Below are 21,300 nucleotides of genomic sequence, written 5' to 3' on the forward strand. Positions count from 1 at the left end.
ATTATGCTTGTGGTGGGGCAAATGTTTCTTAAGTAGCTGTCCTGTTACATATTTTAATGGCCAATTAGCTGTGTCCCAGTGTCCCAGCCTCTTGCATTTATTCTTCTTTCTGTCTGCCTGGACATGAGGGGGAAACAATCCAGATGTTTCAGAGCGGTGAGGTAAGCTACTTGGAGCAAAGATGGGCAAAAAGAAGTCCAAACCTCAGTAGCAAACCTGATGAAGGGAAGCTTGTTTCTGACCATTAGTATGGTGATAATTTGCAGGCTGAACTAGATGTAATAGAGGCAGCTCTGTATGTTGTTTGTGCGTCTGTCCTATTCACTACACACACACACACAGAGCGCCAGGGTGGTGGGGAGTTCTTTTGCAACATGCGCCAGGGGGAGCTGGATTTCCCCTCACATTGCCTTCCTGTGCTTGCCTCACTGCAGGGACCCAGCTTTCCCCAGTAGCTTATTGCCCCCACCATTTGTTTTAGATGTGAGTAAAAAACATGCTCCCCAGGTCATATCTACTTCATCCCTTAGGCAGCTTTTCATATCACAGTTTTACATATTGGGACCTGTGTTCCTGGATGTGATGCCTCTCGTAGTGCTCCCCAACCAACCTGTGCAGATTTTCAGGAAGCTGCAAGGTGAAGGAGGGATCAGCAAAACATCTCTTTCCTCTCCTCTTCCAACAGAAGTGAAACTTGGCCAGTTACAAGTTTAGTTCCAACCCATAATGTACAAGTGCACTGTAAGCTCCTAAAATAGCAGTATTTATACCACCCAAGGTACCGTGGCATACCGTGTTTTCCAGATGCCCAATAATAGGAAGAATAATACAAATAAATATTTTCAATATTTGGGGTGCCAACCGCCTCAGGCTCACACAAGCACATTCTCATTCACCCTCCACCTGTGCCCCATTGTTTCACAAATGAGGCACCTGATTAAAACTAATCACACATGGATTTCACTGTTCTTTTAAAGTTCTTTGTTATTATTTTAGAAAGACAGGCAGAATTTTATAAACGTGGTAGCTGGGTAGCCTTGACTTGATTTCTAATATAAATTTATTAATGGGTAGTTTTACAACCATTGATTTGTATCTGCAGTAGGTACTATTTAACCTGTGTAGTTATTTCTAGAAATATCTTCTGTTGGTTTGACATTAAGGCTTATGTGCTCATTTGCTCTCTTCCTCCTTTTTGAACAGGCTAAACAGGCATAACTACTTCAGCTTCTTGTAATCAAGTGTTCATTACCATCACTGGAGCTTTTTGCCATATGTAGTGGTTTGAATTAAGTCTTCTTGAAGAGATAGACCAAAATCAGAGACACTATTCAAAACAGGGTTCTACTGTTAACTTTCAGAATGCTATTGGACTGTCCCATTCATTCTGGTAGAGTTACATCAGTCACAGTTCATCGCAGATTTGCTCCTTTCCAATCAGAAAATCCCTGGCTAAGAGTTACATCTGAACTGAGGAGCAATGGGAAGGCAGGAGCAAACTTTAGCTTCTCAGCAGTGTTAGCTTAGAGTGAAACAAACCGCAGTCATGATTTGGATGGAACACCAAGCCAGGAATTGAGATTTGTGGTTCCTGCTAGGGGAGAAGCAAAATGGGGGCCATCTGTGTGCTCTTGATAAACTAATCATTATAGTTTATGTGAATGCAGTCATGAAGTCTCAGAATGCATGAGTTCCTACTCTACAGCTCCATTCCAGTTTCTCCTGTTCTAGCGCTCATTGTTTCCCTTGCATAACTTCTTTATCTTTATATGAACAAAAACAAATAATGGCTGTCTGTTCTGTGCTGTTAGCAAATTGCATCCCCGTCCATCTGCTTTTAAAAAAAAGTCATTAAAAACCATTAGCTTTATTGTCATAGATGACACTTTTAAAACTATAAAAATATTGTCTTGTTTTGTAGTGTTCTTATTGGGTATTGGTGCCCATGTAAGATGTATACTCAACTGTCACATTAGAAAGTTATATTCAATGCAAAGCAAATTTATTATATGAACATAGATCCTCTAAAAGCAATTTAAAACACTCTAAACATACACAGTGTTAAAATATGTGGTACTTACATTAATGTAAGAATAGGAACAAACCAATAAGATTAAGAACATTTCTTTTCATGTCTTTGCAGGAGAAAAGAGAAAACTAATAATAGTTTCTGTTATTATTTTGTTCATGTTAGCCAGTAAGTAGGACAGAAGAAATGAAATTCACTCATGACCTCTCTGGTTAGTTGTTGAGTCATTTTTAAGACCTTAGATATGTTTTTTAAAAATCCATAAATAAGGCCTCAGCTTATAAGATAACCTAATTTTTATTCATTGTCAGTTTTCTGAGGCAAGAATGGGCTGAATTCTTAGCTTTCTGCCTCCTGGGAATCCCTGTGGTCCACTAGGCTCTTAAATTTACAAAGCAGTAGTGGATTTCTTAATAGTTTAGGCATAGCTAATCAATGTTAAATGTTCCCAAGTAAACACAGTTTCTTAAGAACAAAAGAAGTGCTTTTTTGAATTAAGCCCTGGCTACCTAGTTTGGCCTACTTCACAACAATCCTGGCACTTGGTCTGCTGTCTATTCGTGGACCTCTTTTCCATACCCCTACTCTAAATTCTAGATGTATTTTAAAATCAAAATCACTTGGGGGTGGATGGAAGTAGTGCAACATTTTCCCTGATTATGAACACAAGGAGGTTGGACACCTTTTTGTGCTCTAATCTGCACACATTGAGAGAGGCTACTGTTGCATCTGATTCACAGAAGACAAGGTGCTTCCTATTGGAGAGATTCCAGCATCTCCTACAGTTGCTTGATATTAACTTAGTTTTTGTCCAGTAGGTTTTCATGTGAAGGTTGCTCAATTATGTATTCTCTTTCTTCAGCTCAACTAATCTATCCCTGTCATGATGATTTTACTTCCTGTCTTCTGTTACGTACATTGGCTCTCTCTCATCTTGCATTCAATTTAACTTTCAAATGTATGCATTCTTCCACTTGTTTGTTGTGCATGTTCCTCTCTTGCTGTCTTGACTCCCCTGATAACACTGTCCCCTGTAAATTCAGTGCTACAGTATTGATTTCCCCACTGTGCTCTGTTTTTTATCTTTCTTGTTGCTCCATTGGAACTCTGCCATTCTTCCATTTTTAGTATTTAAGTGCAGTTGAAAGAAGGGATGAAGAGGTATTGTTCATCCTATCATTCTTTAACTGAACTCTCACTTTCTACAGTTCCCATACATTGCCCTTCCATTATGTCTTCCTGCAGCAGGTGCTCCTGGGGGCAAGTGTGCCTACCAGTACACCCTGTGGTGCCTATGAAACGTAAATATCCCCTTAAAAAACTACAGTGTGTAAGTTTGCTATTCTTGTTCAGCTCTTGTTTGTACTGAATCAGCCTCTCCCACAGTGAACATGTTCATACCCACATTTCATTGGATGCCAGGATTGGACACCCACTCCCCTGTACTGAACAGAGGAGAGGTGCAAAAACTGAGCAAGTGTTGTGGTGGCTCATGTAGGTGCTTTTTTATGGGGTGGGAGCAGGCGCACAGCATTTTGTGGTCCTGACTCTCCTTTTTTAGACGTAGCATCCATTTTGTGTTGAACCACACCCTCAAAGCAGCCATTTTGTGTTAGGTCACACACCCCATCTTGTCGCTGGCAACCTGTGGCACTTTCTTAAAATTCCAGATGTGCTCACTGGTCCCAAAAGATTGGTGACCCTGTCTTACTTTAGGTGTAAGCTTGAGAGTAGGATATGTAGCTTTGTTTATAAAGATTTATATATGGTTGCTGTATGTGCAGCGTGCACATTATCCCAGCAGTGTTTTATCTTGTCATAGCTGGAAATGGCTCTAAGAGATGTTGTGTATAACACTCAGTTGACAATTTCTGTGCTGTGGATTTGTAATCCAGAAGCAAATGTAAATTATCAAGAGCACTGACACAAAGTACCTGTTGCTGGACTGTACAATTTCATACTGCAGGTGGAGGGTTGCATGTTTTCTATGTCCTGTCCTCTGATCACACATTGAGAAATCTCAGTGTGCATAACAAGCTAGTATGACAAGAGAGAACGCTTGCCTAGAGCCCTCCTTGACATAGTTCTGTATGTACAGGGAGTACTTTATATGAAGCAACATACAAAACGTGTAGCCTGTTTCCTGAAGCCTGAAATAGAACCAAGTAAAGGGGTCAACCTAGATGAGTGCTCTAATAGTCTGATTCTGCTGTAATTGATGCAGGAAAAATGTCAGATAAGGAAAATGCAAAGTGATAGGGAAGAGTTAATGTAGAATAGATGAGCCTGGAGTGAGCAAGAAAGACTCTGTACTTCCCACCCCCCAAAAAAAATCTTTGTAGGGAATTGTATAGTGAATGTGACCATCTCTTCCTGCTCTTAGTTAAATAACATTTGCTCACTCATCAGTGTAGAAGTGGAGATTCTGAAGACAATAGCATCTTTGAGGCCTTTTTGCTCATGAGTATTTTTAGTCTCAGGGCCTTTTTAGTTGTAACTATGAGGAGATAATGTCTAATTTTTAAGAATAGGGTTGTGTTGCTCATTCAGCTCTCTCTTTTTTAAAACGAAACAGCGTTTCAGTTTTTCTAACCTATGTGAAGAATTTATCTAGGTTTCTTTTTAAAACTCATTTCTAGTGGAAATGATAAAAAAAGGCTTTTGAAGTATAGAGTGCAGATTTTTGGCATGGAAAATGGGATTAAATATCCTTAGGCTTTATGAAAAGTGCAGTCATTTCTTGAGAAATTGCTCCAAGCTGTCAGGTTCTGGGCTTTTGGGGTTCACAATGAACTTTGCTTGTCATGATCTCATAACGTGCAATTTACATTTTCTCCCTCTCCATTGCCGTCTGATTATTAATTTTGGTTATGTACTCTTATTGAAACTTAACAGTCTGCTGCAAACATCTGTCTACTTGATCTTATACATTAGTGCAAATTCATTTTTCTCCTTTGAAGAAAATCTGTAGCCGTTTCCATTTCTAAACACACCCCATTAACTTTTTAGATGCTTCAGCTTAACATGATATCTTGACTGTTTTGTCTTTTTATGTACTTCATGGTATCCTCATTGTGCTAGCAGAAGTGTTTGAGGTTTTTCTTCTAGTAGTTATAGAATAAAACTCTATTCACTGCCTGTCTTTTTCAGCCACTTAATCTGCTGCTGCTGCTACTTTCTTTTGTGGACTTCTCGGTTCCAGTTACTGGGTTATAAAAAAAATCTTCTCCAGGATTGCAGAATTCTCCTTTCAAACTTCCGTTTTCCAGGTGTGATGTCACTTCCTCCTCCATAATTATAGTGCTACCCAGTTAGATTTTAAAAGAAAAATGAAAAACACAATACTTCCGTACCCATTTAAGTGTCTCTTGTGCCTGGCTGCCATGCTGTTAACTGCTCATGTTAAAGCATCTGTAATTTTTTGTTATAGGAGCTATAGTAATGAATTCTGATTTCCATTTCCATTAGAAATGTGTTCAGAATTGATTATGCATCCTTTAATATTTGATATGCAGTAAATCCAGAATTTCAACATATAATTCATTTAATGCTACTTATGACAATTCAGTCTTGTATTAGCTACTCACCTGGTCACCGTTGGCAGCTAAGAATTCCCTCCAGGTGTGTGAGTGGGCTTCCTAAGGGGAGCTGGTGTGCTTTGTTTCTCCTTCACCAGCCCTTGTAGCTTGCAATTTTCCTTTAAAAAAACACACAAAACAGTCTGCTTTTTGCTAATAAGAGGAGCTCCTTTGTATAAGTAAAAAGCAGGCTAGTTGCTTTGGGTGGGGAGCTAAAAACTAAGTGATAACATTGTACATCAGATAATTGCAGCTATGAGGAAAAGTAGAACCGTCTTTTGAAAATTAAAATATGAAGGGGCCTCTAAAGCAGTGAGCATTTTTAAGTGGCATTTTATTAAATTTAGTTTATTTTCTCGTAGCAAAGCTCAGGGTATTCCATTCCTTCTAATCTGAGAAGAAGTTTTAACAATTCTGTTGATTTCCTTCATTAGCTCTTGCTCTGAGGGTAAAGCGTAGAAGAGAAAATGACCTGCTAGTTAATAAAAACTTGATGTCAAAGCATAGTCGCTATATTTTAAAAAGTTTCATAATAATTTTTTCAGTTTCCTCATCCCACTTTGTCAATATTTTTACACTAATCCTCTTTAAAATTATGGCTACCTGCGGATTTTAAAAATACTTAAATCTGTTATTAAACTTTGAAAAATGCCCTTGCGCCAGTAATTCTTTACTAGACAAAGAATAACCTCTATTTTTGAAGACAAAAATCATACAAGTTTCAATCAGGTGAATCCTTCCCAAATGAGGTAAAATGGTTCTGTGGATAGGGCTCCAGGTGGTGGGATTCGGAAGTACACAGATAGTACCTGGGCTTTGTAGCCATTTTGTATTTTTAGTAGCCAGCAAGAATATTTAAATATGCCTCTCTGCATATGCAAAGCATCTTTCTCCTACAGAACAACTGGCCTATCACAGAATTAAGAAACAGGATTTAAAGGGCAGGTGGCATTGCCATAGCTGTCAACTGTTCCCTTTTTTTAAGGGAAATTCCCTTATTCCGAATAGGATTCCTTGCAAGAAAAGGGAAAAGTTGACAGCTATGCTCCTCACACACAGGCCCTACCACTCCCAGCATAGTATATTCAGAAAGCACAGTTCCTTTAAATTAAAATAAATATCTACTACTGTGTTGCGCCCCCACTTCTATTCACCCACACCTGTCTGCTTAAGATTCTTGCTGGATGGAGGCCATTTTCAATACTGAGGTGAGGTCCAGTGAGTGGAATCCCACGACAAAAGGAAGTTGACTCCAGGGTTTTCCTCGTTCCATCCAGCAGTTTTGTTCACAAGCTCAATACGAGCCCTTTCCAATTTCTAAAATTATCTTCTCAGTGGATTCACATCCGTGGTTCTGGACCGAATGCGGATTGTCTCTTGCTTTAGGCACACTGCCGTTTTGTTTTTTCAACTGGCTACATGTTCAAATACTTGGGGCTTTAGTTTACATTTTCTGGATGCTAGTTTTTACTCTTAAACATTTGCTCTGGGAGGATGACGGGGAACTGGCTTCAAGGTTTACACAAGGGCAGCCCAATCGCTACTGTGACGATCTGGCTTTTGCTCAATGGGTAATATGGCCTGTGAGGTGAGCAAGGATGGGAAGAGATAAGGATTCTGCTGAGATGGCAAGACCAGGCCTAATGAGGGAGAATGAAGCAAGACAAAGGCAGGGAACCCTTTGGCAGATTTTATTTATTTTAAAGTAATATTTGTATATTGCTTTTCAACAATAGTGGTTCTCACTGTTTGTATAATAAAAGCATGTTTATAATCTTGTGCGCAGTAGGAGATCTTACATACCAGATGCAGCCAATGATTTGGGTTTTTTTAAAACAAAAGTATTCATGATTCCAGCATGGTGGCATCAATGAGAATGGGGTGTGGAGAACTACTGTTCTCAGTTTGGGCTTCCTTAGTCCACCAGGAGTTTCTAGAAACCGGTGGCATCAATGGCTCTCACCCATAGAACTGAGGGAAAAGGTGCTCTAACAACAACTTGAGCACCACAGGTTGCTCACTGTTGAGCTAAACTGAAGATAGTTGAGGAAATAGTTACTTGCCTGAGGACTCCCACTGATTTCCTGGCTTCTCAGCTCAATCTGTTTGAACACAAAGCTACATCATCTCTTCTAATATATATAACTAGCTTTGTAGTGGGTTTTTGGTTTTTTTTACATTCAAGCAGTATATACATTTTATTAAATAAATCAATACTGAAGGAAAAAGTTGCCAAATTTTTAAAATGTGTCAATCCTTATCCTGTTTTATAGCAACCTTTCAGCATTGGAAATGGCAGTAACTGCTCAAGTTTGGCTATAATGTACTGTAGCCTTTTCGTAAATTGCAGGCTTTGCCTAGTTCTGCATAGAAAGAACTCTATGTGAGTGTTTTTGAAGCTCTGTCTTCTGTATGAGGCAATTTTCAGATAACCATCAAAGATGAAAATGTTGGGAACTGTAATTATTAATGGCAAATAGCATTTTCCTTAGGGTATTGGCCTCATGTTGTAGCAGTTGAACAGTTTTTATAGCTGCGCTATGCTGCTTAAAATGCAATCTTACAGTAGGCCATTTTCCACAGAGAATTCCTTTCTTGAGAGTGAATAGCGGTTGCCTTGCCACCCAGCTTTCTGAATGGGGTCTACTGTTGCCCTTGCTTTTCAGGTAATATTTTGTTCTCAAATTTCACATGTGTTCCCTACCCCCACCAAATTTCATGCCGGAGAGACTGGAATTATAGATGCTTTAAAACCAGTTTTTGTTTAGCTAATCTAACTTATTGATTTCCTACACATAAGTGCTGTCAAGTTCAGCGTTCCCAAACTGTTTAGGTTTGTTGACCTTTTTGCAAACAAAATTTATGCTGCTGTTTGTGTGAGGCTTCAAGTTAAACTTCTGAAATAAGCACTATTCAGACGTACTGATTTGCTGCTCCCCCCCGCCCCCTCCACCAAATAATTTATCATGAGGTGATATTAAAAAATCTGACTTTTTGCTCTGTAAAAACTGCAAGGCTCATCTTGTATTTTGGGAAGAAAGAATGTGCAACTTGTGCAGAGTTGACCATTGGTTCATCTTGGCCAATATAGTCTAACCTAAGAGGTGGCTAACCTATGGCCCTTTAGGGCCTTCCATGGTTTGGCTGAAGAAGCAGTTGCTCATATGTAGGCTCCAAAGAGATCAGGGCTTCAGCTTTATCAGAAGTGCAGGCCATGTGGAAGACTACACACAGTAGCTGCTCATGCATAGGGCTGCACAATGCAGACATTCAGATCTATGTGTTGGTGTCAGGGGTGGGCCAGTGCACCCCCACTTTCTGGTCACCATGTGATGTCTCCGTCGCACAATTCAAACGTGAAGAGGGTACTGTCTGCTTTAATGAATGTAGTCATGTACTACAAGGACTTCAGAAACTGAAAAGTGGTGGTGGTAAAGCCAGAGCCTACCCACAGCTCAAAAGTGAAGCCCTTATAGAAGAGGCAGACTATCCAGACATCTCTGTTCCTTAACCCTGTTTGAACCCAACATTTTTCTGATGCGGTATATTGGTATGCAAGGAGGGAAAGGTTGTTGGGTAGTGAGAGGGCATAAATTATAGGCTAATTAGTAACTTGGATTTGTGTGACCAACCTCTTAATCTACAAATGAGACTTTTATATCACTTCCTCTTCTGTTCTGACTCTCCTGGTCTCTTGTATGTGTTTTCTTTCCAATAATCGTTCTGGTTACGTATATATGGTACCTTAGAATTACATGTTTGTCTGTACATAGCAGTTAACTGAAATTTAACTGAAATCGGAGCAGGGGCTGATTATGGATAATATGTTTTTCTTTGGCTTCAGGAGTGCCCTCTGGTGGTTTTAAAAGACTATGATAGCTTTTAATTTGAGGCAGTTTCCAAGAACACTACCCTGCTAAGAAAAATAGCCACTCATACGTCATCTGGAAGACAAGATGTTTGAGATTCAAATGGATACTATGGCAGCTAGAGCAGGGTTGGGGTGGAGCAGCCATTGGGATATATTTGCATAAATTAAGGTCCTAATAAAAATATTAGAAGGTTGTAAAAGTTAATGGAACGATTACAAGGTTATAAAAGTTAACCACCTAACACAGGAGTGTGGGATCTTTTTGGCCCAGCAGGAGTGATCCTTATTCTTCCCCACCCCTGTGAATCAACACACTTGTAAATCTCTGTTATCGTTATGTCACATGATTGAGAGGTGAGTTACCCCACCCATCTGTCCAAGTCCGTTGTGCACTGCTTTTGAAGTGCCTTACAGCCAGCTAGTTGTTGGGCATGTTGGAACCACAGCTCAAGGGACTAGGGCAGTCTGAACATAAGGCTGGCACCCCTGTTTTCTGTAGATATTGGCTGAGTGATCAAGTTTCCTATGGGGAACTCAGTCAAACAGCTGATCCAGCATCATCGTCCCTGCTCCACACCTGATGTACACATAGCGTTGGATGTGGAGCAGGCGGGTGTGGTTTGGGGGAAATGATATTGTGGTGTGAATTTGGCTCACAGATCGAAGGCTCCCTACCTTTGATTTTACATGTGATGTGGTAGAATGGTTGCCAGTGAGGCTACAAAGTGCATGGACATCACTGTTGTAAGTGGTTTTGTGTGAAGCAAATACTACATAATTTGGGCTTTTAAAAAACCAAGCTTCTTTTGTTCAGGAACCAAAGTTCTTGAAAATTAAGAGCTTCTGCTGGGATACAGCTTCACACTAATAACTTTCCACTTGGACTAGAGCCCATGTGGTTTAGGTCTTCTGTTGCAATCAGCCCCATTTACTGCCCCATCTCTATTGGCTGTGGTTTTTAATACCCCAGATAACCTTTCTTGTAGTTCTATATGCCTCTGAAATTGCCAGTGCATCTTGGTGCCATTCGTATTCTTTTGCTGCAGTGAATTACTATTCTAGTGTTAGGCCACAGATAACGGTACTGAGGTGTGATTGCCAACTTCAAGGTAGATCAGCCATGAAACCAGGTTTTGATGGTTTGCATGTAATTCTGGCACCAAAGTAAATCTGCCACGTGAAGCTTCTGCTGCAGGTTTTCTTACATGATACAGGCCATGTTGGTGTCGAGCCTGGATAATTCCATTGCAGGCATCTAAACAGTGAAGAAGATACTGGACAAAGCTGGATTTAATCAGGATTCTGAACTGGTTTAGAAGTGTCCCGCCTTAATTTCAGCCAGGTTTAACTTTTTTACGCATAATGGCAGGCCCTATGGGAACAGGGGGAATTGATTTCCGAGGAACAGAGTAGTAGGCCCAGGAGTTTCAGTCTAAGAATATTTTTGCAAGTTCTGACATGCCTCAGTAGATCACATTCAGAGGTTTAATAACCAAAGATGTAAATGAGGTTTTTGCCTGCTGTAGTCCACAGATCCATTGGGGAAGGGCTGTAGCTCAGTGGTAGAGCATTCAAAAAGTCCCAGCTTCAATCCCTGGCATCTCCAGGTAGGGCTGGGAGAGACTTCCTCTCTGAAACTCTGCCTGCCACTGCCTGGCAGTAGAAACAATACTAAGCTAGGTGGACTGTTGACCTGATTCAGTATATGTCGGCTTCCTGTGTTCCTGTGCACAAGTTTCCTGTTGAACCTGAACTGGGAAACTATAGTTATCAATTTCAAAGCAGGCTGGGATATTCAAGCACTGTTTTGAAGTTGGTTTAATATCCTGGCTTATTCCAAAGCTGTTGATCCAGATGGGGAAAACTGTGATTAAATGGAAAACTCTAGTCAATACTGTAGTTAAAGCTTCCTGTTTTGTTTGCTGGTTGCATGCATGAGCAAGAGGCATATTCCTATCTTGGCTTATTAAGCAGAGATACAATCATCCAAACCCTCCCTTTGTACCGAAAAGCAGAAAGGCAGTTGGAGCAGCATATCTTAAACCTTTTTTTTTTTTTTTTTTTGCTAAGCAGCCCTACTAAATATGTTTTTGTCTGGTTCCAGGCTTCTGTTAGCTTGACCGAAAGTGAGACGTTGCCTTTTATGCTGCTTCATTTCAAAAACACTTGCTGGGCTGCTATTTGGGCATCACTGTTAAAGATTCCTAATAAAATCACTCTTGAGTGGCTGCTGCCGTGTGGTTGTATCTGTAACAATCTGTCCAAGACTGAATGCCAGACATGAAGCTGCATTATACCGGGTCAGAATGGTGATCCATCTGGCCCCAGAGTTCCTGCACTGGCAACTGTTTTCCAAGGTCTTGGGTATGGCCCTGCTTCCTAAGACCCTTTAGCTGGAGCTGCTGGACATTAAACCGGGGCCTTTGACATGAAAAACATGTCCTCTGCCACTCAACTATGGTCCCTCCCCTTGGCCATATAGGGCTTCTCTTGAAATTGCTTCCATTCACATAGAGGTGCAGCCTCCTGCATTCTAATTGGCACACATCACTTGACTCTAATTCTCTCTCCTGTACTAGCTCTTCGTTTCCTGCGCCAATTCATATGCGCAAGCCCAGATGTGCAGAGCTTTTGAAATGTATTGGATTTATAATGAAGAGTATGAGTCATTTCTTACGTCATGTAACAATCTTTCTATGATTAACTCAGAACTCTTACCTCACTCTATACCATACATGTGCAGAATCCATGTGGCAGTGATGCAGAGAAAGGTATTCCTGGTGACTGCTCAACCACCTACGGAGTTTTCTTCTGCTGGAGATTTGCTAAAGCTTTCAGAAGCATTGAAATATGTTTTCAATTGGTCTAGCTTATAGTGATCAGAACTAAGCAGTTGCTGGAGTTTTAAAGGCGTACTGTATGATAAGTTAACAATTATTGTGTTACTGCTTGTTTCTCTGTCCTTGCAATAAGATGACCTACAGTTTAAATGAATTAAACCAAACTTCTTTTGGCAGTCATGCTGGCTAAAACTGACTTTTCCAGACTCCTCTATGTCTTAGGATATTGGATGGGATCCAACACCGTGCTGTGGTGAATGTCCCATCAGCCCAGGCATTGCTGCTTCTCAGATGGAACAGTCTCCCCTCTCCTCCCCTGTGTGCTGTTCTAGGCATTCTCCAGACCAACCCAAGCCAGTTTCAGTGGGGGAAGAGAGGAGGGAAAAGCCCCATTGTGCAAGCAGAAGTCCAAGTGCAGGGCTTGCACTGATGGAGCTCGTTACGTGATTAGTGCCCATTACTTTTAGGACACTCTTTAAGCAACTAAGACCTCCACTGTTGTCATGATGGAAATGTAATGTAAACTTAACATTTTAGCTTTGTCGAGTACTAAGAGACTTAAGTTGCCACCACAAGATTAGCATATTTGTTTAGATTAAGTTCTCTGAAATCAGTAGATTTCCAGGAAAAAGCATTGATGATATTAGACCATGGAACCTCACCTTGAACTATTTGTAGGTTTGTTTTAGTAATAAGTGTAGATCCCACCCTTTTATTAAAACAACAACACTCAAAATATTTAAATAAAACACTGTAGTGAAGCACTATAATAAAGTACAAATGCTGATAATGAATTGAATGCTTTTAATTAAACAAAATTGTTGCATAGTTCAAAGAAATTTGTTTTATGGCATCTAGAGCATCGTAAATTCTTTAAAATCTTCCTTGTAATAAAAGTGTTGTTGTGTTGGGAATAACATGAATATGGCTAGTTATTTTTTAGGCTGCAATCCTATGCATATGTACTTAGGAGTAAGCTCAACTGATTAAAGTGAAGCTTGCTTATATTATTACTATTATTATTACTTTCATTATTTAATCAATTTTTATACCACCTTCCATCAAAATATCTCAGGGCTGTTCACATAGGATGCCTGCATGGAAATGAAGGAAGCTTTTTAAATGGATGCTGAAATCAATCTTTTAAAGTATATTTTTGTGGAAGTTGTGCAAATAAAAGCCAGAGACTTTACCAACTTTGAGCTAATGTATATGTTGCAGTATGCATTAGAAGTTCAGTGAATGCCGATGTTTATTGGTAATCCTTAAAGTCTTTGGAGGTCCGTAGGAAATAGTAAACTGTGAAATTTTCAAGGAGTCCAAAAACGCACTTCTCCACTCTCTCTCTGAGACAGATGCATGCCACCAATCAAAGAATCTTAAGGCAAACTGAGTGCTTTTTTCTGACAGTGACCAAATTTCATCCACCTTTCTCTCCCATTACTGGCAAATATTTGAACAATTTCCCACAAAACTTACTCTGGACATTATCAATGAATTATTGAAACAAGAATGTCTTTGGTCAAAGACACTTGGTTGGCTTTAAAATACTTCCACTAATGTCAGAATTGTCTGAAATATTCCACTGGCTCCCTAAAATGTTAAGAACTCCTAGTAAATGTCAGAGGTTCATAGTTTGACATTTACCTTAATACACACTTGTCCAAGGGTGCATTGATTTAAATCGGATTTCTTGTTGTGAAATTAATACATTTCCTGGGCAAGCATGCATGCTATCCGATTGCTACAATAATTAATGCATTCGTTTGCAATTCAATATAATCCAAAATCTTTTACCACGTAGTCTGCATCAATTGCAGAATTGGAACTGCTTCGAGAAAAGCAGCTTAGTCCTCTTTGTATGTGCTCAAGGAAGCAAAGGAAGAACACTTGTCTGCAGCTGAAATTGTATGCACAGTTATTTGTAACAAAGTTTCTTTGTACAACAATACTTCCTAGTAAATAGGCGTAGGACTGAGTTGTAAGTGTCTGGAACTTTCCAGAAGCAAGGCTGGTCGGTAGTACGTACGCAAAAAAACCCCAACGTGTTTCCATGAGATCATGGAAACCATTCTGTTGGTTACAGTGCCATAATTTGAAAAGGAATACATTGCAAAGTTCGTGTAGCAAAACATTTGCACAAGGTCACCCATGTGGGCTGTTGGAATGCTGGGTAAAATGTGGACTAGCATCTCCTAGCTTCCAGCACCTGTGATGGCCTGCTAAACTCTTGTTAGGCCATAGTAACAAATAATAATTAAATAGTTCATTGTGCCATTTTCTCAACTTCGGAAGTTAGACATTTGTCCCTGTAATTCTTGCTTTATTAGAAAAATAGCCTATTTAAGATGTGTTTGCTATCAGGCCACAATTCGTTTTAAAGAGACAAGTAGATTTTAACATGCTTTGTATTTAGATTTCACTTTAAACCAGGTTATTTTAGGAAAGACGCCACATAATTAGAATTGTAAAATCAATTTGAAATCATTTACCTTTATCCACTTTGCAAACTCCTCCCAGATTACTCTTCCCATGTTTCCATTTAATTATACATTTCTTCCTACTTGTTGCCATTAGCTTGAAAACCTGGCTTCCACTTGATTATGCTCACACATCCCTTATGGAAATGCTTCAGTGGCTGCCACTTAATTACTAAAGAAATTGCTGCATATTTAGATGTCGGCATCTCATTTGCTGAACAGACATGTAATAACAATTCATATTTAGAGTATTTTTTTGAGATCCTTCTTTCTTTTAAAAGACTCCTCAGAAATTGGTCACTATCTGAGATATACAAGCTTTTAAATTCTGCTTGTGTTGGTAGAATTACTCATTAACATATTTTACAGTGGAATTTTAGTTGATCTGCTTGCTAGCTACAAAACTGAGCTATGTTAGGGAGCTGCTGTGGCATTTAACATGTGTTTGTGTTTCTAGGTACGAGCACACCAGTTAGTTTTACCACCCTGTGATGTAGTGATCAAAGCTGTAGCTGACTATGTCCGCAATATTCAGGACACTTCTGATTTGGATGCCATAGCTAAAGATGTCTTTCAACATTCACAGGTAAGGAAGGAACAAAGATCATAGGTGTAGACTCATTTTAAAATACAATTGCACAAATAATCAACTTCTACTGTGTGGGTACTCGTGCACGTGCCTGCCTATCGCTATTCTCTCTTATCATTGTCATGTCCAAGGATGTGTAACTTGGGTTTGCTTTTTTGGGTTCTGTAAATTTCCATAATACCAGGTACAGCTTTATGGCAATGTTAACACCAAAGACTTTTAGTAACACAAGCATGGCTACTAACATTTCAGTTTTGGTTGTGGTTGCATTATAGGCCTGAACCTAACAGTGGTGTTGTGACCATGCTAGCTGAACACTAATCATCGGGATGGTTAAGAGGGATGGAGGGGGGAAAACAACAGATAGGAATCTCTCTAGACTCCCTGTACTGCTTATCAGAAAATCCTGCATTTGAGATGATTAAACGCAGATTGTTAGACAACGAATTTCAAGAACTTAGTAGTAAAATCAGGAACAGCTTCTGTGCAAGTCTAGGGATGGTGCGATGTGAGGAGCCAGTAGCTACTTATCTCCCGTTGGACCAACCTGAATCAACACAGGGCATACATGCTAGCAAGACTGAATGTGCCACCTTTGGCAATACTGTAGGGAGATTCCATAAAATACCACTCGCAGAGAGACTATGCCCCTGAGGACAGAGTCATATAAAATCAGTTGTGCATGTTCTTTTGCACTGCACATGCATCAGTTGTGCACTGATTTTTTGTTAGCGGGGAGTGGCATTCAGGTGAATGTAAGTTAGCCTTACGTTTACTCAGGATAGGGATAAGATGGAGATAGTAGTCAGGTTTCTGCAACATACAGTGAAGATTTGTGAATGTTATACAACCTTAATTTAATAGTTAGATGTAGATTTTGCTGAGAGATTTTATTGTACTGAATCTTACTGCAATCTTGTCTATATGCCCATAAAGGTTTGAGAAATGAGAATACTAGTTCGTGTGTGTGTAATTTTAATAAAGCTTTTAATATGTCTTTTAGTCTAGAACGGATGACAAAGTTAAACGATTTAAGAGAGCAGTTGCATATTATTCAGCAACCAATAAGCCTATGCCATTTCATCCACCACACTACCTAGGTAAGTGTTGAAACTTGCTTTGAGTTGAGTATGATACTGAGAATTTGGTTAAACAGTAGGAGATGACTACACCAGGGAGGAGATGGGAGACAATAGAGAAATCGTACAACATTTATCCTATTGAATCAGTCAGATTTCATTTTGATATCCTGGATCAGTAGGTAATCTGACCCAGCTGTGGTACCTAGCAGGCACTCTTGTGTCTGCTCTAAGTGTTCTACTCGCGGCTGTCAGAGAAGTTCTGGTCAGTTGAATTTGATGTTACTTATTGGCAGATTAGCTTGTGCACAAGCAGATGTTGGCTTCTCTGCTGTGGTTAGTCACAAGCTCTGGCTTGGACATAACATTAAGCCAGCTAGTCTGTGGTTTGCTTCCCCACTGGGGGAGCAGAGTGTGAGTGCTCAAGCCAGTGTTGCACCCAGACATGGTCATTGTCTGCTGTGGACCTTTTCTCTGGTTTCATGCCTCTGACCCAGAGCTTTCCAAACTTTTCATGTTGGTGGCACACTTTTTAGACATGGATCATTTTGCGATGCAGTAATCCAGTTTTACTAGCAAACTAACCCTGGGAGAAATTCAGGGAGTGTTTGTGTGACACACCTACACACTGTAGCCGACACACTAAAATGTCACGATACACAGTTTAGAAGGCTCTGCTCTGACCGCTTCTTTGCCACGTACATGGCAATATTTGATGCAGATTTGGAAATGCAGCCGGTTAAAAGGGGGATTCTTGGGTGAGGTTATTGCTTGCTTTTCTTCTCCAGGATAGCATCCTATTTTGAAATGTTCTTGTGTGTAAGAGAGAGTGTGCATATGTGCCAGTGTGTCTCTTTGTGCAGAAATTCCTTTCAACAAAGTGAATTTTGCTTCCAAAACAAGATCTAAAGAACTTACAACTAACTTTATCCTGGATAAGTTTTACATCAGATTATTATACACAAATCCTGAGACTAGTCTTAACTATTTCTGAAAATGTTAGTGGTGTGCACCAACTACATTATTCAGTTTGGCCCCTGATTTGGGAAACAGCCCACTTCTATCCAAGATGCTTTATAGGGTGCCCAGTTCAGCTTTGGGTTCATTCAATCTGCTCACCACCCAGATAGCTATTGGAAAGACAAAAAAAAAAAAAAAAAGGCTATATAAACTTTTTCCTCTTTAATTCCAGCTTGACCCATCATTCCACTCTGGTTTCATGATAAGCATAGAGATACTATTTTAGCATTCAGCAGACACACATCCTGTAGGGTTTTTTAAAATGCCTTTTTTGATGAGCTACCGTGATGCATTTCCAGGGATCCCCACTTCACCCTTGGTGTCTCATACAAATCCTGCTTTACCACTGACAAGGCATTCCTCTATGCTTTGGAATTTGTCTGAATGCAGTGTACAGCCCTATTAAATAAAGAGGTAGAAGAGCACTGTGGTCATTTGTCATAACTAACTGTTCTAGTCTACACATGTAACCATATGGAAATCTAAAACTAGAACTTTTAATAAAGGTAACATTTGTTGCATTAGCGAAATAGTTTTTAAAATAGAAAATGTTTGGAACTGGGGCAAAACACCATCTGGATAAATGTCAGTTCCCCATCTGTGGGTTTTGTCTCTTCTGAAGTGATGTCACCTCACCTCAGTTTGCTGTGGAAATCACAGTAATTTGGGCTTGATCACACAGAATAGTAAGTGCTGCAAGACTTGCCTTTTTACGCCAAGACAGCCACACAATAACCTACCTATTCTGAGATAAGCTATCTTGTCAAAATGGTACAGATTTGAGTTAGTTTTACTCTTCTATCTCCCAGGTTGATGGGTAACATATAGAAATCAGTTCTCTCTCTTCTGGAGAAATCCTACATAACAAGTCTTCATTAGACTAATTGAAAGCAGATATATTAATGGCTGTAAAGTGTTGTTTGAACTTGGTTTCCTCTTACATGACGTATCCATCTTCATGTGCCTGACTCTCTTCTAGTCTTGATTTCTGACCGACAGAGAGAAATGTGTTACCAATCAAAAAGACTTCTTAATGACTTGTTGCTGAGAGAGTATCCTGGTTAAAGTGAGAAAAGACTTCAAAGATTTCATATTTGTTCTTCTGTTCTTGCGTGTTGCGCACGAACTGAGGATATTAAAAACAAACCACTTCAGAACTGGATGCAGAATTAAAATTGCTGCACTTCCTGTTCTGCGGGGATATAGAAAGTAAACAATGGATACTCAAATGGTGGGAGTGACTGTAACATAAACAGAACAGGAACAGATAGTGGAAAGAAAAAATAAATAATCAGACTAGGAGGAAGTGAATGTGTCTCCTGAGAGAGCCAGAAAATGAAACAAAACTGACAGTCAGTGTGTGTTGAAGTAACCTGTACTATAGGAAATGAGGTCAAAGCTTTAAAGAACAAAAGCCTAATATCAGGCATTTGTTCTTACATGATTACTTTTTCCTATTGAGGATTCACCTAAAATGCAACTCTGGCCAGGCTGTGCATGAGACTGAATTTGTTTTGATTTTTCCTGTAATAGCCAGACCAAATCAATTTGGAATGCCGGGTATAGTGCCACCGTATGTCTCTGCTCAGATGCTTAACATTCCACAGACCCCTCTCCAAGCAAAACATGTGGCAAGTATACTCTGCTTTTTCCTCTTTCTCCCCACCAGCACACTTCAATTGTTTTTGAGAAATGTGTGTCGCGCATATATAGAGTTATGAGCAGTTTGCTCTGATTTATGAAGAAGCAGCTATAATTTATGATATACTTTCCTCCCCTTTAGGCCCAGCATATGTCTAGTCAAGGTAATACCCAAGGTCAGGGTCCATATCCCTATAGCCTCTCGGAACCAGCCATCACCTTGGATGCAGGTGGGAAAAATATTTCTGAGCAGAACTACAGCAACATTCCTCATGAAGGAAAACATACACCACTATATGAACGATCCTCTCCAATAAACCCAGCTCAGAGTGGGAGCCCCAATCATGTGGATTCAACATACTTTCCTGCCTCTTCTACATCATCATCTTCAGACAATGATGAAGGCAGTGGCGGCGCTGTGAAGTAAGTACATCATGTGTTTCTAGCAAGAAAGTTGCTAGTAGCGTCTTTGAATTTACTGTCACAGAGAAATGTTCCTGCACCTGCTGTTGTTTCTATATTCTGTTGATGTGATCTACTTAATTGTAATGTACTTTGTCTTTGTTTTGTTAATGCTGGTGGCACAGAAATGTTTTCAGATAAATGAGCAAAATTAAAAAAGTAAACTAATCTTGTATCTGCCAAGACGTAGAGGTTATTAAATTTTTGCTGCAACAATGTTTATTAGTTGTGTGTATGATGTGCAGGGTAGGAAGTGTATAAGCTTATACCAGACAATGTTAAGTGTTGGATCCTTTAAAATGATTGATTTGTGAAATAGGTAGAGAGCAGAGGCAACAGTATTTGGCTTCCCAATTTCCCCTGGTTGGCTAAAGAGAGTGAAGACTTATTTCAGAAATTAGTTTATATCAGTTAGAAGGTTAGTAGCCGAATTTTTACTGGTATGTGCATGTGCCTATGTTAGCCATTTTTCACCTAAGGGGGGGGGGAGCTCTTTTGAATATACAGTCATACCTCGGGTTAAATATGCTTCAGTTTGAGCATTTTCAGGTTATGCTCCGCGGCGACCCGGAAGTAACGGAACGTGTTACTTCTGGGTTTCGCTGCTCGCGCATGCGCAGACGCTCAAAATGACGTCATGCACGGAAGCGGCGAAACGCGACCCGCAGACGTGCAGTCGTGTGTTACGTTCTACTCAGGATGCGAACAGGGCTCCGGAACGGATCCTGTTCACATCCGGAGGTACCACTGTATATAAAACTTCATTGCCTGGTCCCCTGGAGACTACTCTTACTTGCCATAGGCCATCAGGTAAGTGGCTGTTCACCTGTCAACTTTACACAACTTAGGGTGCAAGTAGCACCCCTAACAACGAACTTATGCAACAATCTTATTTTTGTTCCATCCTTTTAATAAATTCCCACGGATGCTTACAAAAATCCAAGATGAAATAATATGATATAATTAAAACATACAACAAGTACACTAAAAGCAGCAGTTCTAAAAGAACAGCTGCACTTAAGCCAAATTAAAATGCCTGGGGAAACAGAAAAGCTCTTTGTGTAGCACTTGACATTAGTGTTAAGCACCAGATGAGACGTCCTGGAGAAAGTATTTTGGCACCACAGGCTTTCTTCCAGGTGGAAGCGAACCTAGAAAAGGACCTTTGCTGAAAACCTTAGCACATGGGCAGTTGCATGTGGAGAAACATGATATCCCTGGTGCCCTCGACTCAAACCATGAAGGTGTGCTAAAGGTCAAAAAACACTTTGAATTGAACGTGGAAACAAACTGCAAATACACAAGGGGGGGTTGTGTTTATCTTGATACTGTTTAACAGTACCTTTGAATTATAATTCTGAAAATAAAAATAGTGTGGCATTCTTTCCCCCCCCCCCCCCAGTCATGTTGGTGGGAACAAATTGCGCTGGGAGAAAACAGGAACCCAGTCAGAAAATCAAGGACGTGGGGATCCAGGAGACCAAACAAAGGTAGAGTCCTTCTTAGCACTATAGTCTGTGTTGATTAGACTTTATATGCACAGTTGAATCCTGTGATTTTTCTAAAAATAAAAAAACTGCTTTTGTAAGGTGATATTTGAAAAGCTCTTGACACCTGAAGGGCAATGAGCTCTGTGCATGCATGCATATGACTTTTAACTTCATTTGCAAGTATATTCAAATTTTACTTTCAAAAATTCTCTTAGAGATGC

At 39.9% G+C, this 21,300-nt stretch overlaps 1 protein-coding gene across 1 annotated transcript in view; it reads left to right on the plus strand.

Annotated features, from left to right (window-relative positions):
• The window catches only part of FAM120A (family with sequence similarity 120 member A), a 50,449-nt gene that overhangs the window by 12,672 nt on the left and 16,477 nt on the right, over positions 1-21,300 (plus strand). Inside the window, exons 4-8 of the mRNA XM_083602943.1 lie at positions 15,256-15,384; positions 16,391-16,487; positions 19,020-19,117; positions 19,270-19,550; positions 20,992-21,079. Coding sequence (XP_083459069.1) covers positions 15,256-15,384; positions 16,391-16,487; positions 19,020-19,117; positions 19,270-19,550; positions 20,992-21,079 — 693 coding nt within the window. The remainder of the gene's footprint in view (positions 1-15,255; positions 15,385-16,390; positions 16,488-19,019; positions 19,118-19,269; positions 19,551-20,991; positions 21,080-21,300) is intronic.

Source organism: Podarcis filfolensis, assembly GCF_964270895.1.
Source record: "Podarcis filfolensis genome assembly, chromosome: 2".
Classification (NCBI taxonomy): domain Eukaryota; kingdom Metazoa; phylum Chordata; class Lepidosauria; order Squamata; family Lacertidae; genus Podarcis; species Podarcis filfolensis.